The sequence below is a fragment of the Ammodytes marinus genome (assembly GCF_949987685.1).
Source record: "Ammodytes marinus genome assembly, chromosome: 1".
NCBI lineage: Eukaryota > Metazoa > Chordata > Actinopteri > Uranoscopiformes > Ammodytidae > Ammodytes > Ammodytes marinus.
Genome location: NC_137230.1, coordinates 13,405,475 through 13,433,224, shown reverse-complemented (window position 1 = coordinate 13,433,224; position 27,750 = coordinate 13,405,475). Strand labels below are relative to the sequence as shown.

The 27,750-nt window shown below is 40.5% G+C and overlaps 1 protein-coding gene across 1 annotated transcript in view; it reads right to left on the bottom strand.

The window, feature by feature from the left end:
* Positions 1-23,009, bottom strand: part of nhsb (Nance-Horan syndrome b (congenital cataracts and dental anomalies)) — a gene marked incomplete at both ends in the record, with an annotated part of 48,076 nt that extends 25,067 nt beyond the window's left edge. Inside the window, one exon of the mRNA XM_080031714.1 lies at positions 22,730-23,009. Within this exon, the coding sequence (XP_079887840.1) occupies positions 22,730-23,009 (280 nt within the window). The remainder of the gene's footprint in view (positions 1-22,729) is intronic.
* Between the last annotated feature and the right edge of the window lie 4,741 nt (positions 23,010-27,750).

The window sequence follows — 27,750 nt, the reverse complement described above, 5'->3', positions numbered from 1 at the left end:
GGTCATCCCTATGTTCCCATAGCCTAATGGTCCCACAGCCTGATGGTCCCACAGCCCTATGTTTCCTGAAATTGGCGATTAGGTTCAGGCATCACAGCTGGGTGGTTAGGGGACAGGGGACAGGGAGAGGATAGAATATAGGAGTGACACACATAAAAGTACAAATAACCTAATTTGACAAAATGTCAATCAGCTCCTTGAAGTCAGATCCAAATCAATCCATTCATTTAAAAACAGCCTCATTGGTCACTTCCATGTTATGTTTTCCACTATGGTTCTAATGGGAGCACATAAAGAGCAGGGGTGTTTGGGTGCATGCTTGTGTTTTTTGCTGTAGTCTGATCGATGTGACAGCGAGAGTGAGTCTCCTCGAAGAACCCCGGCCTTATTGCTCTTCTCATACACACTGCCCCCTCACATACATAGCATACTCTGTGTCACACACACACACACACACACACACACACACACACACACACACACACACACACACACACACACACACACACACACACACACACACACACACACACACACACACACACACACACACTCTACAAAGGTTACAGTTTTCCTTTCTATGTGCTTTGGACATAATTTTCCCTGTGTCTTATATTTCAAGTCCCCTTCCCAACCCCTTCTTTAGTCCTTTGCCCCTTTTCCGTCTTTCTACACTTCAACCACGGCTAAATACCAGAGGCCGAACAACTTTGAAGATCACATTGTCTCCACTTTGCCTCCTCAACTTCCAATGGCTGAAGCTGAAAGCTATGACATGCTGTCGAATTTTAACTATGCAGTATATGAAACAATTAGATTTTCGACAGCAACAATTTCCGTTTTGACCCAGGGTTTAAAACATGGTGTCTATTGTGATACAAATGCATTCGCCCCTCCTTGTGTGAAAGTCATGCTCCCCAATCAGAGTATATACAGTACACCCACATGATGACGGCAGGAACAAGAATTCAATATCAACCTTTTAAGTTGCTATGGGGAACTTGTTGACGAACATTTAACATGGATTTACCCGTCGAGAAGTATAGGAGCAACATTATCTCCTTTAGCTCGGTATTTGGTCTCTACCAGCTGCTGCTAGAGCCTCCACTATGTTCCCCTGCTAGCAACCAACTGTGTCTGTTGTCTCTTGCTGAGTAGGTGCAGTGCAGTGCAACCACATTCTTTTAGCTTTTTCCTTGAAGACAGCTACCTGCCTGCTGGGGCAGAACAACAGTACAGTTGCTGGCCAGACAGTTAAGCAATGAAACTTGGAGCTGAAGATTCAGGTGATACGTTCACAAGGAATGACTTTCACATTTTCATGTTGTTTTCACATTGTAATTATTTACAAAAATCGATATGTATTAGCCACCTCAATAAATTCTGAATACATTTGGAACAGTCTCTTATGAGCAAACCATGTAAATCATAATAAGAAATGCCAACAGCTTTCCTTCAGCCATTCTTCCTTTTTAGGCTTTAGTGATATCCAAATAGTCGCTACTTGACAAGTTGTCTCTCTGTGAATGTTTGCAATACAATGATACAATGAAGAAGAATAGAATAAAATGTGTGTTACTCACATATTTGAAAAAATACATGTAAAACGTTAAGTGGCAACGTCTCCCCAGAAACAGCTGCCCATTAACCAATGATCAACTGTGTGAGTCTTTTCTATAGTGACGGTCCACACTACTGTTATCAGTAACTTTTTTTTTTTTTTACTACATTTCTCCGTCTGGTTTATTGTTTTATTATTAATCTGGTTACAGATACATTGCCGGTGTATTTTTGTGAACTTTTGTAAGCAGCAGAGCTAACAAGCTTTGGAGCAAATTTGGATGGCCAGAAGACCAGAGAAACAGAGGAAGATAGGGAAGCCCATGCGACAGTGGATAACACAGTGTTGAGTGCACTGAACAAAAAGCACATCATTTCTGAAAATAGCTAACACCTTTTAAATGCATCATGAATCCATCCATGTCAAATCGCACTAAATAACATTTCGCAAAAGGTTTTTGCGGTTTCATAAAAATGACAACAGTGCCCCTCCGACTTCAGATGAAAGCAAAGTGAGCAGTTTGAGTGTGGGAAGCTGAGGCAGAGGACGGCCGCATGGATAATCACCTCCTGAATCTACTAAACGATTCTGACAGCTTTGGAGGAGTTGGAGATACAAACACAGATTTTAAACCCCTCCAGGGGATTTCACTGGCATTTAATCTCCCCCCCCCAGAGTTCAAGTAGATTTCATCGGAGCAAAAATGTGTTTGTGTGCATCATGTGAAAGTATCCATAATGTTGAGGAATGCAGTGGGCGGCCGTGAGGGGTAACAACACAACTTCAATACCAAGTTATATTTAGCTCTTCTGAAGCTTTTGATTATATCACAGAAGCTCCCCCAGCTGTGGAAGTTGCCTTGTTGTCACTGAATCGTAGTTTTTTATTTTATTTTATGACTTTAAAAGGGAACTCCACTGATTTTAGATGAGTTACAGGTCTTGGGGAGTACTTGAAGAGGAAAAACCGTATAACGCTGTTTGTGGCTCCATGGGAGTTGCAGAGTTTGATATATTGCCTCAGGTGATGTCACTTAGGTCATTGTTGGTAGGGGCTGGAGCCTATACGTTTGAAAATGACAAAACATTTCAATCTAGCCTACATTTGGTTGGTGAGTGTATGTTCTTAAAGCCTCTGTGATTTGTAACCAGGGTCGTGGTATCAAAGCCTTTGAACAGATTAAGACAGTAAATACCTTGCTTAACTCTAGAGTACACAGCTAGATCGGATAGGAATGACACTGATCTCGTTATGGTGTGTCCTTTTCGGGGATTGAGAGCAGGATTGAGTTTAGAGTCATAACCAATAGATATACTTCCGTCTCCAGAGCATTTTCACATGCACGGACAAATTAAGCACCAGTATTTGCTTGCATTTCTAAAGCCACTTCCTTTTTTTAACTTGGAAATGTGCAGGCGGACAGTGGATGACAGTATATTATTTTAATGAGCATGCATACAGGACATCTGTTGGGACAGACACACTCTCAAGTTTTCAATGTGACAGTATTCTGACTCTCTCCAGACACAACTCCAGGTTTAACATCCATGAAACAACCTGAGTTAAGCTCCCCCTTGACTTCATCTGTATTAAAGGAATCAGATGATTATGTAAAACACTTTGAATATTGGGTCGAGAATATAACTGTGCTCCTGTAAATTCATCTAATGTTTTCAAAAAGGGACCTCAGTATTTAGTACTGAGCAGTAATTTTGCACACTGTTAATTTCAACAAGTCTTGAGTTTTAAATTAAATGCCTACCTCAACTTCTCTTAATATGTATCTGAAATAGCCATAGACTCGCTGTGATAAATCAGAGAGGATAAATGGCTTTTATGCCTGGATTGAACGTCATAGAAATACTGACACACTGTAGACTCAACTTCAATGTCATACATAATGAGCACAGTGATCACTGCTGTCATACATATTACTGTAAACTGAAATTACCGAAACAAAATGTAGGGGTTAGATGCACTCAAACAACTGCAACAACCGTTTGGTCATTGTGACAGCAAACCAGTGGCATCTGTACAAGATGGGACGAGCAGGCAACAACACACCCAGAAAATCATCCCAGAGTTACACTTGGATGGCTCAGCGGGGAGCAAGCTTTGTCTCATTAGAAACAACCAGTTTTTAGGCAGATGCTCTGACTGTACTATAATGAGCATTTGATGAGGGGAGAAAATGTATAATGCATTATCTCCCCTTTTATCCCGAGGATGAGAGGAAGGCCAGTTTCTTTGGGACATCCAAGTGTTGGTCATGGATTCTTGCATCTGTGCGTTTGTCTGAGTGTGTGTGTGTATGCGCATGTGTGTAGATGCTTGTATAATATATTTTATACATCTGTGTACAGAGAAGTAAACCTCTGGTCTTGTGTGAGATTGCACCTTGTGAAACAGGAGACAGCTAAAAGTAAAAGAGAGTGATACCTTATGAAACTGATAAAAAATTAGCAAAGCATCAGTTATGTACAGGATACATTATTTTTGTCTTTTTGATACTGACTCTTGATTTTTTTTAGAGTCTCAGCAGTGTGCATGGCACAGGCACCAAAATGCCAAAGCGACATTAACATGCATAAGCCGTTAACCATATGTGGTAATGAGCGATGTGATTGTGTGAGATCAGTGCTATCAGGGCTGTGACCACGCTGCAGCGATAAACATCAGATGGTGTAAATGCGCTGTACAAAGGTTCAGCTGGGGCCTTATCATCCTCAGGATCACTGCTTCTGATCCACTGCAAACCATATGGCTCCGCTTCACTTTGACACGCATGGATTAAAGGTCAGCTTTGCCTGGCCATTGGTTTGAATGAGTATCGCTGTTTGTTCTGTTCTCTATTTTTTTATGTCAGGCTTTTGAGCAAATGTCACAAAAGTAGATTCATTTCTTGCTTTGTTAATTGAGCGGTATTTTGTCTGTCCATGTATTCATGAAAAAATATGTAAAATGTTCAAGTGGGGAAGGATGATATTTTGTTATAATAACGCACACAAAGCTTTGATGGAACGATGCCTGTAAATAGACAATGTACTTATCAATTAAGGCCAATATTGATATTCATTATTTCATTATTGATTGTACTGTGGTTTTGGGAAGGATTGAGCAATTAAGTTATATTGGCTGATGTTAAGATCTTCTATTTTATTAGGAGGCTATTTGTATAATATTATGAGTGTAGGTGAATAAAAAATAAAAAAGATTATTATTATTGAATAATTACCCCAACCACAACTGTTATTTAACGCAATTATTTCAACAGGTAGCAGCTTTTATAAGGATTATATTAGAATTACAATTTAAAGTCATATTTGGATACTTGTGATATTCTTCAATGGTATTTGTAAATAAGTGAAACCACAGTTACGTAACATATAATACACATTTTAATTGGAGGAAACAACCCAAATGGTACTTAAAGTAACCCAAATCATTACAAACAGCTCATTAAAATCAAAAGTAGCACAACTGGATGGAAAAAGACCCAATAAGGCAACACCTGCTTTTCTGATCTGACACCCTCTACCTGCAAACCATTTGACCATAAGTCAATGTCTCCCAAAACTTCAGATACGACACTACTTTGGTAAAGATTTGTTTGTTTCACGCACTCGTCACATAATGCCCTAAACTGGAAAGCAATAGTACATCAATTAATAACTGAAACATTCAACTATAAATGAACCATATGCCAATTTACTGTGATTAATTTTAGATTATGCTAAGGGTGACGCAGAGGAGCTCCTGAGTTGTGAAGTCCTCAGCTGTGAGATATTAACTGATTAAGCTCTGATACAAGGGGAAATAAAAGGGATTGTGACTTTAATATGTTAGGCTATTAATCTGCTATCACATGTCATCTGTAGGGACTTGGCCTCAGTGGAGTAATCTGCTGGGTAAGGCGTGCGCACGCGCACACACACACACACACACACACACACACACACACACACACACACACACACACACACACACACACCAGTTAGGCTTTTTTGCATGGGCACACACACACACACAATGGTGCTAGGGAGTCTCCAGTATGTCACACAATTGGTTAATTGTAATTTCTTGCTACTGTAATTATTTGACTGTGTGGTGATAATTACTAGATCATAGAATGGGAGCAAAATCTGTCAGGATACTGTAATTATTTTAAACATGTCGTATCTGGAGTATTATTACTGTACAATATTGGATAAACAACTCGTTCTTTTCCCTGCCCTCCTCAACTCCCATAATTTGCCTAATTTTGTAGCCGTGGCAGCAGTCTTCAGCACACTTCAGAGATATTGAAATATCTCAGTATTCAGGAAATGGATTTGCATCACAGTTTGTACAGACATCATTGGTTCGCTCACGCCTAATACATTAGATTCCCTCAGCTTTCCCTCCATTTCTACTGCCAGGTTGACATTGGTGTTTAATTTTTTTTTGAATGGCAGCCACGCTTCCGTCAGTCTGCCACAGGGCAGCTGTGGCTACTCTCGTAGTTTACCACCGGTATGACTGTGTGTGAACGAATTGAACCTGGAACCCTGTAAAGCGCTTTGAGTCACAGAGAAATAAAGCGCTATATAAATCCAATCAATTATTATTATTATTATTGTCATTGTAAGCATGTACAGCCTGGGAGAGCTGCTAGCATCTCAGAATACTCTTGGTATTGTTACTATACTACAACAATTCATTATTTCCCTCTCTATCCTCACTCCTCACCTCTCTTCTCCTCTCTTCTCCTCTCTGCTCTGTAACAGCTGTGGTGGCCTGCAGCATTTAGCTAACGCTTCTCTGGCCTGTCATCCAGAGGTACATTAGCGCACTCATCAAACAGGACACAGCGAGTAGGCTACAGCACACATGCATAGCCTGCACATAGTGAATACTCACACTAGTATGCTTACCAGAGGTGAGACCAAGTCATTGTTTAGCAAGTCACAAGTAAGTCTCAAGTTTTTGCCCTCAAGTCCCGAGTCAAGTCTCGAGTCAGTCAAGACAGGCAAGTCCCGAGTCAAGTCCCAAGTCAATGCTGACAAGTCTCAAGTCAAGTCCCAAGTCCTGCAGTTTGAGCGTCGAGTCATTTCGAGTCCTTTTAACCAAAAAGTAATACTATATTTACCCACATCATGTACGCTTTTAAAATCTATCTTTATTTATTAAAACAAGTGCAATTGAAATTGTGGAAAAAAAATTGTACGGACATTGCACTTCCTAAATGCACTATTTACCAGTGATTTTTAACATTTAACTCGTATTTTGCAATAATATTCTTCATTTTAAACCACTCCTTTACAGAGTAAACACATTTTTTAATTAGTTTTATGTTGACCACCTCGTAGTTTTTATACCCGAACTAAGCCAAGTGGTTTGTGCAGTTCCTTAGACCTTCTCTTCTGCATCGAGAGAGCATAGGGCAACATGGCCTCACAACGATGGGTCCTGTCGGTCTGCTTTTCCCTTGCCTCAGGTACCATGCAATCTTTCATTAAATAATTTGGAGGGACAAGGAAAATCAAATTCATAATATAGAAAAATATAGCAGAAATGTTCAAAATGTTTCAGATTGAGCACAGCGGAGTGTAACTGTTTCAAACTTAATCCATCCTATAAACCCTTTGTGTGCCAAATGGTGACAAGATTGGGTTTTGATATTAAACAGTTTTGTCTGGATTATATTTCCTGACTCGTTCCTGCTCACGGAAAACACATGTAGGCCTACTTGCTTGTGTCTGGGTGTCGTTGTGAAAAGTATTTGGACCCCATGAAAAAACAGGTTGGGCACCTTTTGTAGTTCTTCTACATTAGTTACTCTGTAATTTTCCTGAGTCTACAAACAGGTTTAAATTCTCTCTCCACATAATGTAAATTTTTGTGAAAAAGAATTTCCCTTTGGGGACTAAACCTTCTAAAGGCTTTGACATAAGTCTTCAGGTTGACACGACCAGCCAAGTCTGACCAGTTTTTCACAAACCTGGCCAATTGACCAACCAGACGGGTCATACCACAATGAAGCTGACGAGCAGCATCATCCTGTTTTAATTATTGCCGTAACCACCAAGGTCCTGCTTTCTGTATTGTTTCTAAAAAAAATTAAAATAAATAGACCTAAAAAAGATCTTAACGCAAAGAAAGACACAAGGCACAAAGAAGTTGGAAATAATTGAAGGAACAGATTTGAGTTCAAAGATTAAGAACTTTTTTTGTAATGATTTCAGTGCTTTTGCAGTGATGAGAGGAGAATGAACTAAGCCTACATGTTGCAACCAAACATAGGCCAACTTTATAGTTTTGAGGGTAGGTTGGTTTGGTTATTCATGTAGAGAACCGCCTTTTTTCATTTGTGTGTGAAGAATTTGTTGTTGATGTTTTTTAAGTGTTATTTATTTCAACAATACCACCAACAGATTTCAAATGATTTAATGTCATGTGCAGAAATACAAAAAAGTGCAATATATGGTGCAGTCAATTAGTGTAAATGTATCTTACCAGAAACTAGTAGCATAGAAAACGTGCAAATTGTGAAAAAACTGTTTGCTGTGAAAAATTATTTTTGTGAAAAAGAATTTCCCTTTGGGGACTAAACCTTCTAAAGGCTTTGACATAAGTCTTCAGGTTGACACGACCAGCCAAGTCTGACCAGTTTTTCACAAACCTGGCCAATTGACCAACCAGACGGGTCATACCACAATGAAGCTGACGAGCAGCATCATCCTGTTTTAATTATTGCCGTAACCACCAAGATCCTGCTTTCTGTATTGTTTCTAAAAAAATAAAAAATAAATAGACCTAAAAAAGTTCTTAATGCAAAGAAAGACACAAGGCACAAATAAGTTGGAAATAATTGAATGAACAGATTTGAGTTCAAAGATTAAGAATGTATTTAGATTTAATGTCATGTGCAGAAATACAAAAAAGTGCAATATATGGTGCAGTCAATATATTGCAGTGTAAATGTATCTTACCAGAAACTAGTAGCATAGAAAACGTGCACATTGTGAAAAAACTGTTTGCTTTAGTGAATACTAAAGAAGAACAATGTCTCTGTGTGAACTGATTAGTTTGTAGAGATCTGTTGATCTGTTAAACAATTGTCTGAGTGTAAGGGAATCAAAATAAATTGGTAGGTATGTTGGGCTAAGTCAGAAATGTGCTACTATTTTAAAATAATGATGAACCCTTGCTCCCCCAACTGTCCCTGGTTGATAAGATAGTTAGTCTCTCTACAAATATATGTATGTGTTTATTGAGGGATGAGCGCACTCACACTCATAGTTGATAGGAGTAATGGGTAGGAGGTTTTCAGGGGTCCAGCCATTTGTGTGGGCAGGCCTGCCTTTATAAGCCAAGTGGTTTGTGCAGTTCCTTAGACCTTCTCTTCTGCATCGAGAGAGCATAGGGCAACATGGCCTCACAACGATGGGTCCTGGCGGTCTGCTTTTCCCTTGCCTCAGGTACCATGCAATCTTTCATTAAATAATTTGGAGGGACAAGGAAAATCAAATTCATAATATAGAAAAATATAGCAGAAATGTTCAAAATGTTTCAGATTGAGCACAGCGGAGTGTAACTGTTTCAAACTTAATCCATCCTATAAACCCTTTGTGTGCTAAATGGTGATGGGATGAGCGCACTCACACTCATTGTTGATAGGAGTAATGGGTAAGGGGGGCCCATTGACTGGAGGTTTTCAGGGGCCCAGCCATTTGTGTGGGCAGGCCTGCCCGAACAAAACTATCTTTGGAATAATTTTTTCCAACTGGCACGTTGTTTGACAGCACTTCATCTTCATTGGTTGTCCTGCAATTTCATTGGATGAATGCTGTCGGATCAAAACAACGTTGGTCTAATTTGATTGGATGTTGTGCCGACAGCACATACACGCACAGACACGCACACATAGGCTACATGTAGAAAAGGCCCCACAGGGTATAGGTTACAGTGTTGTTATTTCTTATAGTGTGTTAAGATGTGTTTTGTTCAGTGTGGATGACATTATAGCTGTCAGTTAGTGGCAGTGACGTCAGTCGGCCGGAGAGTCTGTTTAGTTTCCTTTTCTCTTCTCTCTCGGTACGTGTGAGCGTTCATGTTGCTGCAGTAGTCGATCATTCCACAGTTGAAATGTGTTTATTTGAGTTTATGTGAATCACCCGTGTGTGAGTAAGTACTTAGTTCTGTGAAAGAAGGAAAATAAAGAGCGGATAAACCATACTCCTCCTCTCCTAGTCTCATGCTCATAGTCTTACGTTTTTTGCCTTAAGTGGAGTTCTGCCCGACACCTCTGAAGTGAAGCCAGTGATAAGCAGATCAGCGCGGTATCGGTACATCCACCAGTTTCCTCCGCTACACTACATGATGAAAGATACAGAGCGGTAGGCCTACTTAAAAATATACTTTGTCAAGTCGAGTCTCAAGTCACCAAATTCATGACTCGAGTCCAAGTCATGTGACTCGAGTCCACACCTCTGATGCTTACAGTCTCACTTCTCACTGCATCCTGTGTGTGGACATCCTGATATCTGAGGTTCCTAAAAAAGGGGAGCGCCTGGCTCTTCGTGAAGGAAAAGAGGTTGTAGTTGAGAGGACTGCATGTGTGCGTTTGTGTGTACATGTATTCATGTGTTTGTGTGCGATGCAGAAGAAAGAAAGGCTTTGGTAGGCTCAATGATACAATTGATAGTGACAGATATATGGCTAATTAGTGCAGCCTTGGCTCGGCTGTCCTCACCTCTCACCAGCCCGCTGTGAAATTGGATTAATTTACCTCGCCGTAATACACTGCATCAGCTGAGAAATTCAACCCAATGCAAGTGTCTTTAATGAGCAAAAATTTGTCTCTAATTTGGGAAGAAGCGTGTTTCAATTTAGTTTTAATACACAATGCGTGTTCACATACTTTAATGTTGTACCGCAGTATGCACTCTCTCTCTCTCTCTCTCACACACGCACGCACGCACGCACGCACGCACGCGCGCACACACACACACACACACACACACACACACACAGCCACAGCCACATGCACAGTATGGTTAGCATGTTGACTTCTTCAAGGCAGAGATAGCTACGAGCTAGTACTCCAATTAGGTTGGCTCTTCCTTACGGAGTGATAAGGTACTTATAGAAGACAATCTGTTTTGAAGGCACTTCTTAAGAGCAGCTCAGTCTTTAAAACAAGTAGCAGACAACCTCTCCTAAGCTTTTCCTGACTCCATCTGTTTCCATCTTACCCTGATAGTTTACTAAGTCCATCCAGAAGCTCTTCCTTTGAAAATCATCTTAACCGTCCACGCTTTGCCTCTAAATCACCCAAGTTCATATTCATGATCTCTGCTGTCCATACTCTGAACTTGGCCCAAGCACATGGTCACCACATTATTGATATAATTGGCTTCCCATCCTATTTTGGTCATCTGCTAATACCAGGCTACAACAACTGACAGTTGGGGTCATTCCAGCTATAGGGCAGTTTTAACAGCCCTGCTGAGCCAATGGATAAGTGCAATGTCTCATGACCTGTAGGCGCAAGTTGCAGTATATATGAATTTAGCTAAATAGACATAAAGAAACAGATTACCGTGTTCCAAGTAGTTCTTAAAAATGGTCTTGGTTTAAATTGTTGTATCATAAAATCTTTGTTTAGATGAACAAGTCAAGAAATGACTAGTAAGATAAAGTGTGTCCATCTATCAGTAGTAACTGGAATGCTTTAGTAGAAAAAAAAATCAATACAAACATGATGTGCTTTTATATGGACAGTTTTGGTTTTGACGATAACTGAAAGAAAATACATAAAATGATGCTGTGCAAGCTTTCAATTGAAGTTATTCATGCATTAACAGTTGCTTCTTTCCGCTGTATAGAGTTTGGTTTACATCCTGCAACAAGCTGTTACTGTGTACATACAGTTTTTACTGTACCAGTAATATAGAAGTGATTAGCCTGTTTTTAGCCCCCCACTGTTGCTGACACTCTCAGCCCCTCACAGCTCTGGAATATTGTTTATCCAGTATTTCTTCATTTCTCCCCCTCTCTAAACAGACAGCTTTTCAGATGTTTTAAATTGTTTTAATGCCAAAATATTACTGATGATCACCTAAAGTTCAAAGAACCATAGCTACATACAATATGTAACTCTTGTTTTAACGTGTACAATGTCAGTAAATGCCCATCACAAATTCAGAGCCCAGAGAGGACTTCAAGTGTCTTGTTTTGTCTAACCATTAGTCCAAAACTGAAAAATATTACGCTTACAGTGATACAATATTACTTAATTGCTCAATTTAAGTAGTTGCTGATTGATTTTCATTTGATCAATTGATTTTTTCAACTTTAATGATTACTATTCTTGATTTCGAGACTTGGGTAAAGAGTTTGCGTTAAGCTACACTTACAAATACAAATACTTACACAAATACTATTTGCCGTACAAATGACTAACTTATGAGTTGTCATGATCACAAGCTGTTTAACTCATTTGCCAACATGGAACAAGGTTTGCAGGCTATAAAGAACCTATTTGTTCACACACTAGATTCTCAATGTATGTATGAGTCTCTATTGACTCTATAAAAGTAACATTTACAAACGAACCAACGACATGTTATGCTTCAGGGTGTGGTGACTTCAGAGTCCATTGAAGTCTATTGTTACATAATAATACGCATAAAAAAAGTGACTCAATGTTGCTTGTGGAAATAAACCACCAAAAACAATGCTACATGCTGGAATGACTGGGTAACAGAGATGTCCACTCAGTGTGCCGACACTGACGGACACACACAAACTGACCCAGAGAGATTGCTGAGTAAGTGCTTTTTTTTTTTTTGGTCCCGTGCCATCTGTCAGAGGTTTTGGGGGGAATGGTGATGATGATGGGGTCTCCAGACAGAGATGACAGCAGTCCAGCAGAGTTCAGGTTAACATGCCACAGGGGGCTGAGACACACACACACACACACACACACACACACACACACACACACACACACACACACACACACACACACACACACACACAAACCAGTTAGGCATGTTTGCATGGGCAGACATATTCAAAACAGACACACTCACACTCACCCATATAGAGGAACCATACTGAGCTTCATTCTGAAGTTTAAACAGCACCTGATTATGTCATATTAAAGTAAATCTGACATTGTGTGCTATATTTTCAGTTCCCCTGAAGGTCCCATATACCTGGTACATCAAGTGCCCTACAACACATTATTTGAGTTTGTAAACATACTTTTATATCTCCCTGTAAAATAAGAAGCCACAGCCAAGAGACCATTAGCTTAGCATAAACACTAGAAACAGGTGTGTGTACTGACTCTTTAGCCTTCTCTAAACATAAGATCATGGTCCTGTTTGTGTTGTGGTAATTTGTTGGACCCAATTCATGTGCAGAAATCATGGTTTAACCACTGGAAGGATGGGGGAATATCTGCATGTTTACCCAGCTCTGAAATCAAGATAAACACCGGCGTCCTATATGATCAGAAAATATATGCAAATATGTAATATATGTTATACAAGTTTACTACAAAACACTTTCATATTGTGCAAACTATATTGTAGCTTAGCCTATGTTTATATTTTATAAAAGTAGTTCAATTTCTGTAGGATCCAAAACTCAACCCAAAAATATTCAAATGCCTTGTCCATATCTACCCTCAATAATTCTGCTGCTCTGAGCAAGCTAAATTGATAATTCTTCATAAAGGAACTTAATGAATGTTTTTAAATAAAATATAACTTTAATTACTCAATGGTAGACCTGAATTAAAAAATGTTATATATAAAGAGTAAATGTATTTCTGATTAAATATCAACATGTAAATAATAATAAATGAATCTATCTTACATGAATACATCAAAACATTTCTTGGAGCTAGCTATGTTTACATGTCAGTGTATTTTACAACAAATCTGCAGCTGCTTTATGGAGGCAATATTCTCTCCTTGATGATAGTCAAGGAAAGTTTTGTTTATTTTCGGCATAACTGGCTAAAGCAGATCTACACCAGCATAAAATAGCCAGAGGCCAGCTTGCATAGACGAGGAATCATCTCCAGAAAGCGGACTGCCAGCCATCCAGCCGGCCGAGTGCTGTGATGCACAGCCCAAGAAGTTCTGTATGCATGTTTTATTACAGGCTGCAACAGCAACAGAGACAGGAGCACTTAAAGCAGAATTTCAAATGATAAGAGAGATAGAAAGAAGAGGGAAAGAGTTTGACAGGTGTTGTGAACTTGTGATGCCCTTGTGTGTGTATGTGTGTGTGTGTATTGTCATGTGCAAGAGTGTTTATGTTGATGTGAGTTGGTATGCGAGTGATTACCTGCTGGTATGGGGAGGCTGATCTGAAAGCATGTCAACTGTTTGTGGGTGTGTGTGCGTGCGTGCGTGCATGTGTGGGTTACTGTATCTGAGGCAGTGGAATCTCTTTTGCCGAAATTAGCATAGAGGTAATTGGGCCATGAATACAGAAAATGTGCAGCGATTTTGTATTGTCCATGACAAAGAAACTCGGAGGATTTGAATAGAGTAAACTTATTGTGTGTAAGTTAAACAGAGAAGCAACAGGTTGCTCTGATGTCCTGTGCTCATAATAACAACAAAGTGTGTGTAAATCCCTGCGCACGCAATGCCGTCACATCCCCCTCCCGTGACCTTACCCACATGTCATGCCCACATGTTTTTGTGGTAACACAAGTGGACATATGCTGACCATATGCCTGTGTGTAGTTGTGCTAGTCTCTGTGTAGCTCTTACTTTCTTTGCTCTACTTTCCTTCTCTATCATAAACACAACAAAAAGAGATACAATACAGGAGAAAGAATGACAAAGAGAGAAAGAGATATTCTGTCTCTGTCATTCTTGATCAAAATGTATTAAAAATTATGATTTTAAAAATCATCTATGATTGAAGTGCTCTCCTCCCTGAGCCTCTCCACTACATGCCTTTACCGTCTTTATTCTGAAAAGGCGCATTCATGCTCAGCAGAGGATGAGCCACTTCCACTCGGATAGTCCCATGCAGTATGCACGTATTTAACATTAAATGAGCTGGTTTGTTCAATTCAGTTAGGCCGCTCACCCAGTGCACACACAGATCACTGTCTTCAGGTGGCACTGATTGGGTGACTGCCCGCATGAATGAATGGTCTCTTTTAAATATACTTTTGGCCTTTTAGTGCTAATTGTGAGGCCTTAAAGAGCCTTTTAAAATGTGTACATTCACATGACACTGCAGTTTAGATTGTGGCCATTAAATCAAAATGGCTACATGGGTCAAATTCAGGGCTAAAATAATGACATGTTCTCGAGAAGATACACCTTTTCGAACAGTATTTTGTTATATGCAACTTCATTGGTAGGAATTGAGGGTCTTTGTGGTGTTGTGTCTGGCATGGATGTATTAAGGGAGCCACTCGGCTGTGCCCCTATTTTTCCAAGTGGCCACTCTCCGTAATGCAAAGAAAAAATAAATTGCATTCTAAAAAGCATTTTCCCCACACACTACAAACATTTGTACAGATTGCAAAAATGGTTAGCAGTACTTACGCTGTGCTCTTTCTTTGACATTAATTATAACAATAGAAAAAACATTTCTAAATAATTTTAAATTATTCCATATTCTCTGCCCTAGTCTATGAATGGCTTGTTCCAGTAGCCGATTGTTCGTCAAGTTGCCCTGGTTCCCTAACACCTGACGCAGACCTTGTTGACCAGAGCAACAATGACTCTCCTCTTTACGATTTTGCTCATACTTGTGGCAGATAGCATTGTTGGTCTTTCAGAACGAAAGCAAACCCCGGTGTCCTATAAGAAAGTCAATAGTGTTACCCACTGAGCTATCCAGCTACAGAGGTTAGCATTATGTGTGGCATACCAAGGAGATGCTCTGTCCCCGCTGCTGTTCTGCATAGGGCTGAACCCCTTTAGTCAGATCATCATTTAGAGTGGATTAGGATATAGGTTCCGAAGTGAACCTCAGCCTCCTCCTCTACTTGGATGACATCAAGCTATATGCCAGGAGTGGTATCACCATAATAATGGTATCAAAGAAAGAAAAGATGGTGACAAATAAGGGATGGAACTACCAGAAGGCACCATAGCTGATGATCAGGACAGCTATAAATACCATAGGATCCCACTGGCAAATGGAAATCATGAGGATTCCGCAAGAAGGCGGCCACAACCTGTCTAAGGCAGGTCCTGAGGTGTTAGCTGAATGGGAAGAAGGAGATCCGAGCCATCAACACATACACACTCTTGGTCATCAGATATCCCATTGGTATAATAAGCTAGCCAAAGGAAGAGATAGATATCAAGACAAAAAAGATGCATGTAGGGTTTCAACCCAAGTCCAGGAGAGACTATAGACTAAAAATTAGGGGGTTGGCCGAGGACAAGTGAGCATCCGAACCACTATCCAGGATGAAACAACAAAGATCCAGGAGTACATCAGGAAAATGGCCGCAGGTCTCTTCTTCTGCCTGAGACTTGCTAAGTCTCAGGCAGAAGAAAACCTATGATGAGGTGGCAGGGTAAGAGGAAGAACCATCATGGACATGCCCCTGCATGGCATGTACCATCGACAGAAGAAGGGGCTCAAATTATACCAGTAGCTGGAAAAGGCTGGTATGAAAGACAGCATGTAGGTACAAATTATGGCAACACGAGAACAGGCACTGAGCATATTATCAATAGAGGCTGGGGTCTACCATACCAGACAGGACTCCAGGTGCAGGCTGTGTAAATGCCTCTGAGTCAGTCTAGCAGCAGGGTGTAACATGCAGGCATGTATGGCAGGCATGGAATGACATAACCAAGTGGCTGGATTAGTGTACAGGAACATCTCTACCGAGTACGGGCTGGAAGTCCCAAGGTCAAAGTGGAAGGCACTTCCAAAGGTGATTGATAATGACAGAGGTAAGATCCTGTGGGACTTCAAGATCCAGACTGAAAAAATGGAGATGGTTAACCAACTGGACATTGTGGTGGTTGATACACAGCAGGAGAAAGCTGTTGTGATAGATGTAGAAAACCCAAATCACAGCAAGATAAAAAAAGAAGGAACACGACAAGCTTGAATAATACCAAGGGCTTAGAGAGGAGCTAGAAGAGATGAGGTAAATGAAGGCTACAGTGGTTCCAGTGGGAATCGGAGTACTCAGGTCTGTAACCCCTAAACTGGGACAGGGGCTCCAGCAAATTCCAGGACCAACATTGGGGATCTCTGTCCAGAAGAGCGCAGTACTGGGCAGAACCCTCAAGCTCCCTCCTCTGGTAGAGGACCCATGCTTGAAACAAGTAAAAGACGGCCCAGTATACCAAGAAAATATTTATAGTGGGAACATGTTTTTACATTTTTCATATAGGCCTATATTATATATGTGTATATATATATATATATATATATATATATATATATATATATATATATATATAGAGAGAGAGAGAGAGAGAGAGTATACATATACAGTATATACATATAACCAGAATTTCCGTAACCACATACTACCGTGGCCTTCTCTTATCTTCCTCTATGTCTCTCCCTTTCATTCAAAATCAAAAATCAAAGTGCATTAAACATTAAATATGCTGTCAGGAGGCAGAAGTCTCTCTGTGCTGATGATGAGGTGGAAAGTAGGGCAGTGAGGAAAGAGGTATGGATGGAGACTAGGGGGAAAGATGGAGGCAAGGATAGCAACATGGAAGTAGCTGAAAGAGAGACACAAGCTCAAATAAATCAACACACATATTGGATTCCTAAAACATTTAAATGTATGCCCTTGGTATGGGCCATGTGTTTGGTAAGGCACAAGATTGGCCTGGACAGAGTGTAACCTAACCTGCCTTGTGTGGTTGAAATCACATCACTGAACTGCAGGCAGAAACACACACTCAACAGATTAAGCCTGTTGGCCAGTACAATATGTAATATACTCACAAGTTGGTAAATATGTCTGTTGTTCCTTTTACTGTAGGAGTTTTGGTGTGTGTTTGAGTAAGAGACAGAAAAAAACCCTATTACCTCCAGACCACTGAGGACTGGCTCATACACTGTACTGTTAGCACTCAGTCTCCCTCTGTTGTTCTTCCCTCTTCCCATTTCATCCATGACTAACAGTTTTAACACTATGTTGTACACTACAGTATTATAGTTGTAATACAAAAAATAGTAACTAAAAATATATGACCAGAGAGAGAGAGAGAGAGAGAGAGAGAGAGATTGACTCGGCTGAAAGGTTAAAGCAGGTCTCCCTCGCTCTCCTGTTACTATGCAGACTAGCGAGACAGAGCAGTATCCCGCTGCCACAGGCCATACTCTCTCAAATTCATATTCAAAGTCAAATTTGCTTTAACAGCATACTGGGAAGAATACCAGTGTTGCCAGAGCAGTGCAATACATTTGCTACAGACCAATATTTTCATATTAAAAAACCTTCCCTTGTCAGTATATATGGTTTGGATGAATGCAGCCATTTTTGTCAGTTGAATGGTGGATACCTTAGCTATCAGTAATGTATAATGGCATGTACAGTAGAAAGGCCAAAATGAACGGTTTTCGAACTAGTTGTAATTTAGGTATGTATATGACGTGAACGTGGCATTAGCTCTGCAACAAGCAAGGGCATTTCATAAAGCCGATCTCTCAGTCACCCGCTCTGCATGTAATCGGCAAATAAACTTTTCGGGGATCCCGAAACTGATATCCAATCACAAGAGCGAACGCTACAAACCGGCACCCGTCTCACTGCCGGTGCACGCACAGAGCGACAGATGGGTGAATGTTATGTGCCTATAATGGCGGAGCAGGTAAAAATCCTTCCCAATGTCTGTTTTGATGGTTCTTATCCTGTTTTATCACACTTACTTATCTGAGATGATGCTAGATAACTCGCTGTATGAAGACCGCAGTGCATTAATGTGGTGACATGGGGACGAGGAAAGGGACTGCTAACTGCAGTCAGTGACAGGAAGTTAGCTAAACTGACCATTCCGCTTACTGAACCTTTAAGCATGTTTGCTAAAACTCAAGGGTTGTTTTCAGACTGCCTCTGTCACTTAACACTGTCTCCAAGTCTAACCAATGTATGAGCTACTTGTTTTTGGCATTGTGGGTACAGCCGTAAAGGGTGGCTCATATCAGGGTACAACAGATTCACAAATTTTGTTCTTTAAAATAAGCCCTTTTTTGTCAGTATAGTGAAGTCCAAATTGTAACAGTAAGTGAAGGTCAGTTTTGCTCAGTCTATGTGCCTACTTATTCTCAACCCTATTTGGATTGTTAACATATCAAAAAAGCACAGTTCTATCCTTGTTTCAGTTGAATATATGATGTGAGCGTCCTTGTGAAACATGTCAAATGATGCCTTCTTGGTGACTTTGTTAACTAATTAAGTTGCCAGATGAGGTAAGGAGAATCACAACTTATAAGCATTGCACTTATTTATGACGGTATAGTTTCTTTCTGAAACATTACTTAGGAAGGCATTGGCTTCTCTAAGTTCCTGCTACGCTAAGAGTTAAACATCTCAGCATCTTTACCTTGGTTTATTTTCTTCAGTTTTTGTTGTGCAGTGGCATTTTCATTTTGATAGGCAATCAATCATCATTGTAATCCATAGTTTGTGAAGATGGGAACCTGGGCTCTGGGAAACTACAACCAGGTTTCCACACTACCATATGACATCCTATTAACCAAACAATGAATGATAATCAATCAATAATAAAAACAACAAAATGATATACGGAGGATCCAGCTATGAAGTTCATTTAATTTGATTAAGCTGTGGTATACTATGCTTAATCTTAGATATTAGGTCCAAAAAGATCAGCTGAGTTGAAGCTGGTTGCCAGGTATCGTAAAATATATACATCTTTTCCGTTTAAAGGTAAAGTAAACCTTTGGAAATTTTAGGAATCATACACATTTCTCTGTGCCTCTGCAATACAATTTGGGTCTTAAATCAGCATCAACTTGTAGAAATTGAAGCATGACAGATTCTAAAAGCAAATCACCACACATGCGAAAAGTTTCACTCTACTTTTAAACAGGCAATGTCATGTGTCAATAGATAGCTACTATAGCGTCTCCCCCTGGTGCTAACAGATTACTTAGAATAGACTGTTTGTTTTGATAAATGTCCAACACAACACATTGGATTCCATGAATGTGACGGACACAAACTGTCTCAACACCATCTGAACCCGGCCCACTGCCACGTTCTGGATCAATCCAAATTTGCTCCATATTGACTGCCTTGAATCTTGATACACTCCGCAAAGAAGTGAGGGAACTCTGTTGCTATTGACATTCATTATCAGTCTTTGTGTACACACAGAGCTATGCAGCTCCTCAGGGTTATTGCTGCCATTTGAGAGCAAGAGGGAAGATAATAGCCCTTTTGAAAGCTGAATAAAAATAGCAAAACGTTGGTGGGCATCCAAGTATGAGCATTGGTCTACAGAGGACTCAAACTCTCCCTGCAACCAAGTTGAAGTCTAGACAGCCAAAGAGTAGTTTCCATTAATTTTGCATTATTTATTTTCCCTCCAAAATGTGTAAAATGAAATATCTGACCAAAATAGAGATGAAGTATGAATAAAGATCCCAGATATTGACTTGCAAATGATTCCAAATGATTGTGCTTGTAACTTGACAGATAAGAACCAATATGAAATACTAAGATTCACTGTAAAAACAAAACACAACACATGGAAACAATGGTAGCATGTCTGTATAGACTATGTTTAGTATATCACACTGTGCAAGATAGACCCAATGAAGTCTTGTTCACAATCTGTGTCAAACTGTACAACATGTTTTTTTTTTTTTTGGGGGGGGGGGGGGTAATTGTCAGATTGTGTGAAGGCTATTTGTTGAATCATAGCTTAACAATCGGGATATAGAAATGCATACAAGCGGAGAGATGTCATTGTATCATCTTGCATCAACTTTTGCCAGTAACCGCATTAGAAAAAAACACAAAAGAGAAACTGGTTACAGTAAAGGAGTAGAGGGCAACTTTAAATTCCTTTTTTAAGGTTAGGTCACCAGGGCATTATACATCAAGCTCTATTCGGATTGGTGTGTTTGTAGACGTGGGTTGTAGCAGCAGTCACATTGTGCCAAGTCGGGTGTGATGCAGGTCAACAGAGCTATAAGACAAACTTTTTCAGTGTCAACTTTAGTATGGGACAGCCCAATATCATACAGTGTGAAGGTTGATTTTTGACTCTCAGATTGTTTAATTCAGGTAATATTTAGAGGTCTAATAGGATAAAGGGCCTTTCACAAGAGAGAAGCAAATATAATAGAAGATCCTGACTTTTAGGTTGTAAACCTTTGGCCTAAAGTGTCCACACAAATCTTAATTGATTGCAGGAGCTCACTATGTGGCATTCTGGTATTAGAGATTTACAAAGCTGTGGCGGTGCTGCATCTTTGGAAAAGCACGGGATAAGTGATTATCTTGCATATCTTGACTGGCTGCAGGTTTAAAGAAGCACAATCCACTCAACAAATCAATACTTCAGGGTTTTCTGAGCACAACAGGTGTAACTGACTGACCGATTGCTGGGTCGCTTGCAGGTATCAAGAATTCATAGTAATAATTGAGTGTACTCTTGTATGTTTACTGAAAAGATGACTTAAAGGAATACAGATAAATGACCGTCCCTTACTGCTGGACGAAATGAAAACAATCGTTCTCACACAATTAAATTCCAAGAGACCACTGTCTACGTCGACATCAGAACCTCATTCATCCAGATCCACAAGAAACTAGAGTAAACAGCAATAAAGAAATACCGTTTTATGTAATAAAAACATTCTCTATGACACATGCTCAAGAGTCTAGTGTGTGTGTGTGTGTGTGTGTGTGTGTGTGAGAGAGAGAGAGAGAGAGAGAGAGAGAGAGAGAGAGAGAGAGAGAGAGAGAGAGAGAGTTATTATTGGGGGTTGGGGATAAATCTAAAAGAGTTCATGAGCCTATAGCTTTAGGCCCAAAAATGCTCGTTGATTGTCCCAGATTATGATAACCTAGAGCAGGGATGAATCCCACTGAGTAGAATTGGAATAAAATCACTAGACTGTATCGTCTAAATCAAAAGCCCTACACTGAAGAGACTGCAGAGGACATAAATAATATGAAGCTGCTGTACAGAACGTGCTGTTTCACTGAATTGCAGTCAGAGTCTCTCATTGATGACTATCAGGCTTTACAATTTACAATTTTTCTTTATGTGATCCGTCCACAGCCGCATACACTGCATTTATAGCGAGACCTAAATATCTAGCCATGGTCAGTTCATGTTTATCCAGCTATGGACATCTGGATTCATTATTGATGCTGTGTTGGTGCCGCTGCATGTGGAAAGGGTGGGTTTGGCGCACGGGGAGTCGCCTGTGAAACCACCAACACACACACACACACACACACACTAGACACACACACCTCACCCCTTTTAAACAGATACACGACCATGGACTTCATATTTTCACATCCTAAATGAAAGAGGCAGCCTTTTTTACGGCTCCCGAAAATACCGCCTGAACATGCTTCAGGTGTGCGCTAACCCGCAGTAACGAGACTGCCATGCTGAGCCAATGCAGCGCCAACACACACGCCCCTCCGCTCCGCGCTGACTGCCTGTGAGCACACGCGCGCAAACACAGTCACACACACACACACACACACACACACACACACACACACACACACACACACACACACACACACCGACTAAACCCCCCCCCCCCCCCCCACCCCCACCCCCACCCCCGAACCCTCGTCGATGGACACACACATCCGAGTCTGGACTGCCAAATAAATTAGCAGTCAACATATCCTGCGCTGCGAAAGAGAAAATGCATCTCGATGTTGCTGGATGTTCGAATGTGGAGACGCAACCGTGTGACACATTTCAATGTATGGGATGATGAGAGCGCGGCCGCGGGCGTGCGCGCAGCTGGCTGGGTGAAAATAATTTTGAGGTGGGCGCCCTTCGAAGCATGAAGGCACACATGTACGGGTATGAATGAAAAAAAACACACACACGTTGCTCAGGTGTAAATCATAAGTAGGGCCTGGAACGTGTCTTTTTTATGGAGGGGGTTTAAATACACTTGTAGTGGTCTACTTACGCACTGCCTCCTTTTTAGGGTCTAGGGCACTGGCAGACTGCTGTATCTGGCCTATTTTGTTCTGGAGGACCCAGACCCGCTGGTTGGTTTTAATGATGTCGTTTTCCAGCTCCTGAAATAAGGAGCAGGCGTGCCGGGCCAGGTCGGACAGCTGTCGCAAGGTCCGGGACAGAACCACGTTGCTGATGGCACACAGGTCTTCGAAAAGCAGACCTTCATCGTTGGGGATCTGGTGCCTGCACAGAAGCGGCGGCTCCACAATCCTTTTGGCGAATGGCATTTTGCACGCCAGAAATAATAATAAAAGCAGGTGTAAGCCAAGTGTAAATTCCCACTGTCTAGAAGAAAGGGGGGAAACGGGGAAACAGACAACATCCAAATATATATAATAAATATATATATATAAATCCACGAGAAAGCCCGACGAGGTTCAGGCCGACCGCGCGTTATCCCCGGGCGTCAATCCAAAGTTCCCAGGTTCTCCTTGAGATCCTCCATCCCGCTGCTGGTTTCTGGGGGGGATCACTCACACTCCCGCTCACACACGCACACACATGCACACACATGCAGGACACGGCTAAGCTCAGGTCAGTGGTGTGAGGATGCGTGTTGAGTCTGCGATCATGGGTTGCCTCCGTGTAGCGTCAAGCCAGCCGCAGTAAAAAGGAAACGGCGCTCAAAAATGTCAAAATAAGAAACTGAGGTCAAGTGGAATAATGAACAATGATTAAGAGGAGGTCTGCAGAATTTAATAAAATGCACACAGCATAGGCGTAAATGAAACTTTAAACAACAACAAACCAGAATAAATCTTGGAAAGGCCTGTTTTTAAAATATGCAAATGTTGTTTCATTCCCAGGCTTCACGTCTTACGCATTTATTTTGTAGCTCTGTTCTCATGTTTCCGGCTTTATTGTGGGTGTTTTTATTTTTTGGCCTGGCTCTGTGGCCTGAACAGTGAGCAGGCTGAGAGGATGAGAGAGCAGACTGAGGTAAAACCCGGAGATGTGGATATATGTGGACAGGGAACAGTCAGTCTTGAAAATCCACGGTGAGAAATAGAATTAAAATGTATAAAGAAATCTCATAGCCTCATCTCCCTTCAGTATAGGCGACTGCACAAAACAGACACACACTTGATTTTGAAATAATAACATTTCTAAAACATTAAAAACAGTGCATTACTTCTGTTTGGTTTCTCAGAAATCCCATCTTTAAAACATGTTGCAATACAACAGATTTTCATTTGATCTCTATCTAGCATGATTGTGGACAATACAGCACTATCTACTCAGCACTACTCCTATCATTCCCAAATAAGTCTATTTGGATTGTAAGTTTTGGAACCGTCTGTTATAGGTGGTGTAAGAGGCAGTTTGAGTATTTCACCTCAAATAAGAGTGACACACTGTATACTCTGCTAATAGAAATAAATATGTTTTATCTATTCATGCTTATAGCCCATAATGTATGAAACCTGAAATAAGGATATCCTAATTTGGCGTAATCATTTTAGTTTATTTGCACATATGCAGGAAGATCAGTGGGACCCCCAAAGAATGAGTGAGGCTAATTCAACGTCAACAAAACACAAACCTATTTTTATTTTTGGGGGGATTTCACCAATTAACTAGTTTTTGGCATTTATTTATTTTCAATTCATGGTCTTAAGGTGAATTCATGTCTTGGCCTGACAATCCTGCACCAGATATCTATATTTTATGCATTCGTACTTTTCATGGTTCCTCGGAGAGTAAAAACAGAGAGGATTTGATTGCAGTCTGAAATTATTAACACTATAGGTCCACATTCATACAATAAAAGTTATATATTTTAAGAATATATTGTATAGCCCATGCAAGATTCTTCTTCTTCTTCTTCTTCTTCTTCTTCTTCTTCTTCTTCTTCTTCTTCTTCTTCTTCTTCTTCTTCTTCTTCTTCTTCTTCTTCTTATTATTATCATTATTATTATTATTATTATTATTATTATTATTATTATTATTATTATTATTATTATTATTATTATTATTATTATTATTATAACTATTAAATAGTTAAACCTGAGGCCTGTTTCAGGTAGCTGGTTTTACATACTCTGAGTTTAATCCTGCGCTCTGAGTTGGTCAACTCAGAGCGCAGGATTGAGTTGGTCAACTCAGAGCTGAGCAACTCTGGGTTTTCGGTTTCAGAGCAGTGGATCAGCGTTGGGTCAATCAACTCTGATCGTGTTCACTCTGGGTTGATCGCGTGCGTAAAAGCCATCGTCAATGGATCGCTGATAACATGATTCACCATGGAAACAGAAGAAACACATGCTTGATCCTCCCACTTCTGCCCTTCTCAAAAAAGAAAAAAAATTAAAACGTCTCCGCTCCTCCCACTAGAGTTAGACATATTAACGAATGAGCTTATGGAAAATAATTAACGGGGATATTGGCCCTCATTTATCAAACTTGCGTGGAAACTGGTGCAGATTCTGGCACAAATACCTCCCTACGCCAGGTATCGCGTGGGATTTATCAAACAGTCGTATCTTGCCAATCTCAGCGTACGCCAGTCCATTATTGATAAATGCGGCGGCTGAAAACAATCGTATCACGCCCCTATATTTTCTCAGTTTACAGGCCTCGCCCAGAGGTTTTACGACATGGATATGCGCATTACGGCACAGAAGAGGAACTTATCTGAAGTAGAAATTGAAAGAATAACAGCGAAAGTAGAAAAAAAAGAGTTTCATTTCGGAGCATTACAAGCGACATCGAAGAACAACAGAAGGCAGCAGTTACGAAGGAAATAACTGCTGCGGTCAACAGCGTTGGTGTTGACAACAAACGATCTCCAGCTGAGGATTTTGCATTTGAGGTTTACATCAGAATTCGGCTATTGCTCAAATTCTATAAAACAGCATATACAAATATATGTCGCCATTTCTTTACATAGACGAAGAAAAAGTGGTCTGACTCAAAATTCGGCACTAAAAAAAAGCGTGTTGCTGTTCTGAAATGCAACCAACTGGGCTGGGGGTGCGGGCATAATATAAGTGGTAGAGGAGAAAAAGACGCACCAACTGTCCGATAATGGTCCCCATAAAAGGGGTATTTTGTTATGACACATTCTAAGATTACTGTAGTGTATTATGTTACTATACATTTTATATTAAAGGCCTACTTCACCGGTTTGAATATGAAGGTGTATTGAATTCTGAGATCCTATGTAGTATAAATGTGCGAAAAAAATTGAAATCGGTTCATCCTAGCCTGAGAAAAGGCAGAAAGATTGTTTTTTTAACCCTATATTTCTCTTTCTCGTGACATCACAGTAAGATAAATATAGGGTTAAAAAAAACTTACTTTGTAAATATTACTGTGATGTCACAGTAAAAGACATCACAGTAATATTTACAAAGTAATTTTTTTTTTAACCCTATATTTCTCTTTCTGTGATGTCACGAGAAATATAGGGTTTCTGCCTTTTCTCAGGCTAGGATGAACCGATTTCAATTTTTTTCGCACATTTATACTACATAGGATCTCAGAATTCAATACACCTTCATATTCAAACCGGTGAAGTAGGCCTTTAAGTTCTACTGCGACAGAGGAGACAAAGACAGTTAGCCTCATCTGGCAGGGGGCAAAGTCAGGGATGTCAGCTGCTTGAGTGAGGAAACCCTCAAGGCTGACCTGTAGATCTGTCTTGTGAATTAATCAAAGACAGTCTGGCTAAGAGTTAAAAACAGTAGTTTATTGACCCTGGTCATCATCATCATCATCATCAGCATTGTCTTAAAAGTTGCTGAATCAGACTTCTTGGCCAACGTGACATATCGCCTCCAGGTGATGATTAAACTCAGATGTCCTCTAGGGGCCGGAGGACAACCTCTGACTCATTAGGGTGGAGCTAGTTAGGGTACACCAATTAGGTGTTAGGAGGAGCAGGGCGTACTGTCCTAAAGAACCAATCAGATCACTTAGATTGACAGGTTAAAACCAGCCACAATGCTGGAAAAGTTAGGTCTTTTAGGATACAGGAACTTTTCATAGCTTTTGGTTTTAGGCATGTACCTCTATTAGTTTTTTGGCTACAAACACTTTAACTTTTTATTGGCTTCGTTTTGACTGCAGGATGAGTTTTGTTGTAAATAAAAGAATTGTTCCTGAAGACCTCCTCATCTGCCTCAAACTGCGTCTTCTTTCATCAACCCACTACCAACGCCGTTTTTCTGAGTAAAGGCCGGAAAATATACTGCACCCTTTTAGATAGCACTACTCAAAAGGGGTTTAAAAACTAAAAATAACACATTTTGAGTTTTACTGTATGACAGCATGCGCTTAGTCAGCCCGGCCGTCAGCTGCACAAGCCGACCCGGCAGCGATCAGCTGTGAGAGCGCCCACTGTCCTGCTCCACCAGCAGATCGGAAAAACGTGCCGGTTAACGGTGGAAATAAATCGCTCGCTTAAGCGATCAATGACACATTAAAAGAGGAACTAACATCTAAAAAGTGCTTAAAATAAATAAAATGTTAAACTGAATGTTGTGCCGTGTATTTTTTTATCATAAAGAGCAGTGTAGGCCTACTACATATTTAATAGGCTACTTAGGCTAACATTTTGAATGAATGCAGCCCTCGTGCCTCAGTGTCCCCCCAGCTGCACCAAGTCGGAGACAACTGCCCTTACGCAGTCCCATGCAGGGCTCCTAAATGGCCGGTGTGCGCACTATTGAATCAGCTCTCCTACTACATAAGCTGCACAATTTTAAGTGATTAATATATTTATTTTGGTCTGAGCAAACACTGCATTTGTATTATCTTCTAATAATTGTCCAACAAAGTCATCGGCTACCCGGCACAGCCTGCACTGCGAGTCCATGGTGTTTACAAACTTGCGTACACGAGCTGAGAGCTGGCGTGGGATTTGAGCGTATCCTACGCTCACGTCCATATTGATAAATGCCGAGATTTGCGTGGAAATGTACGTACACCCATTTTTCTGGTCTACGCACGGTTGATAAATGAGGGCCA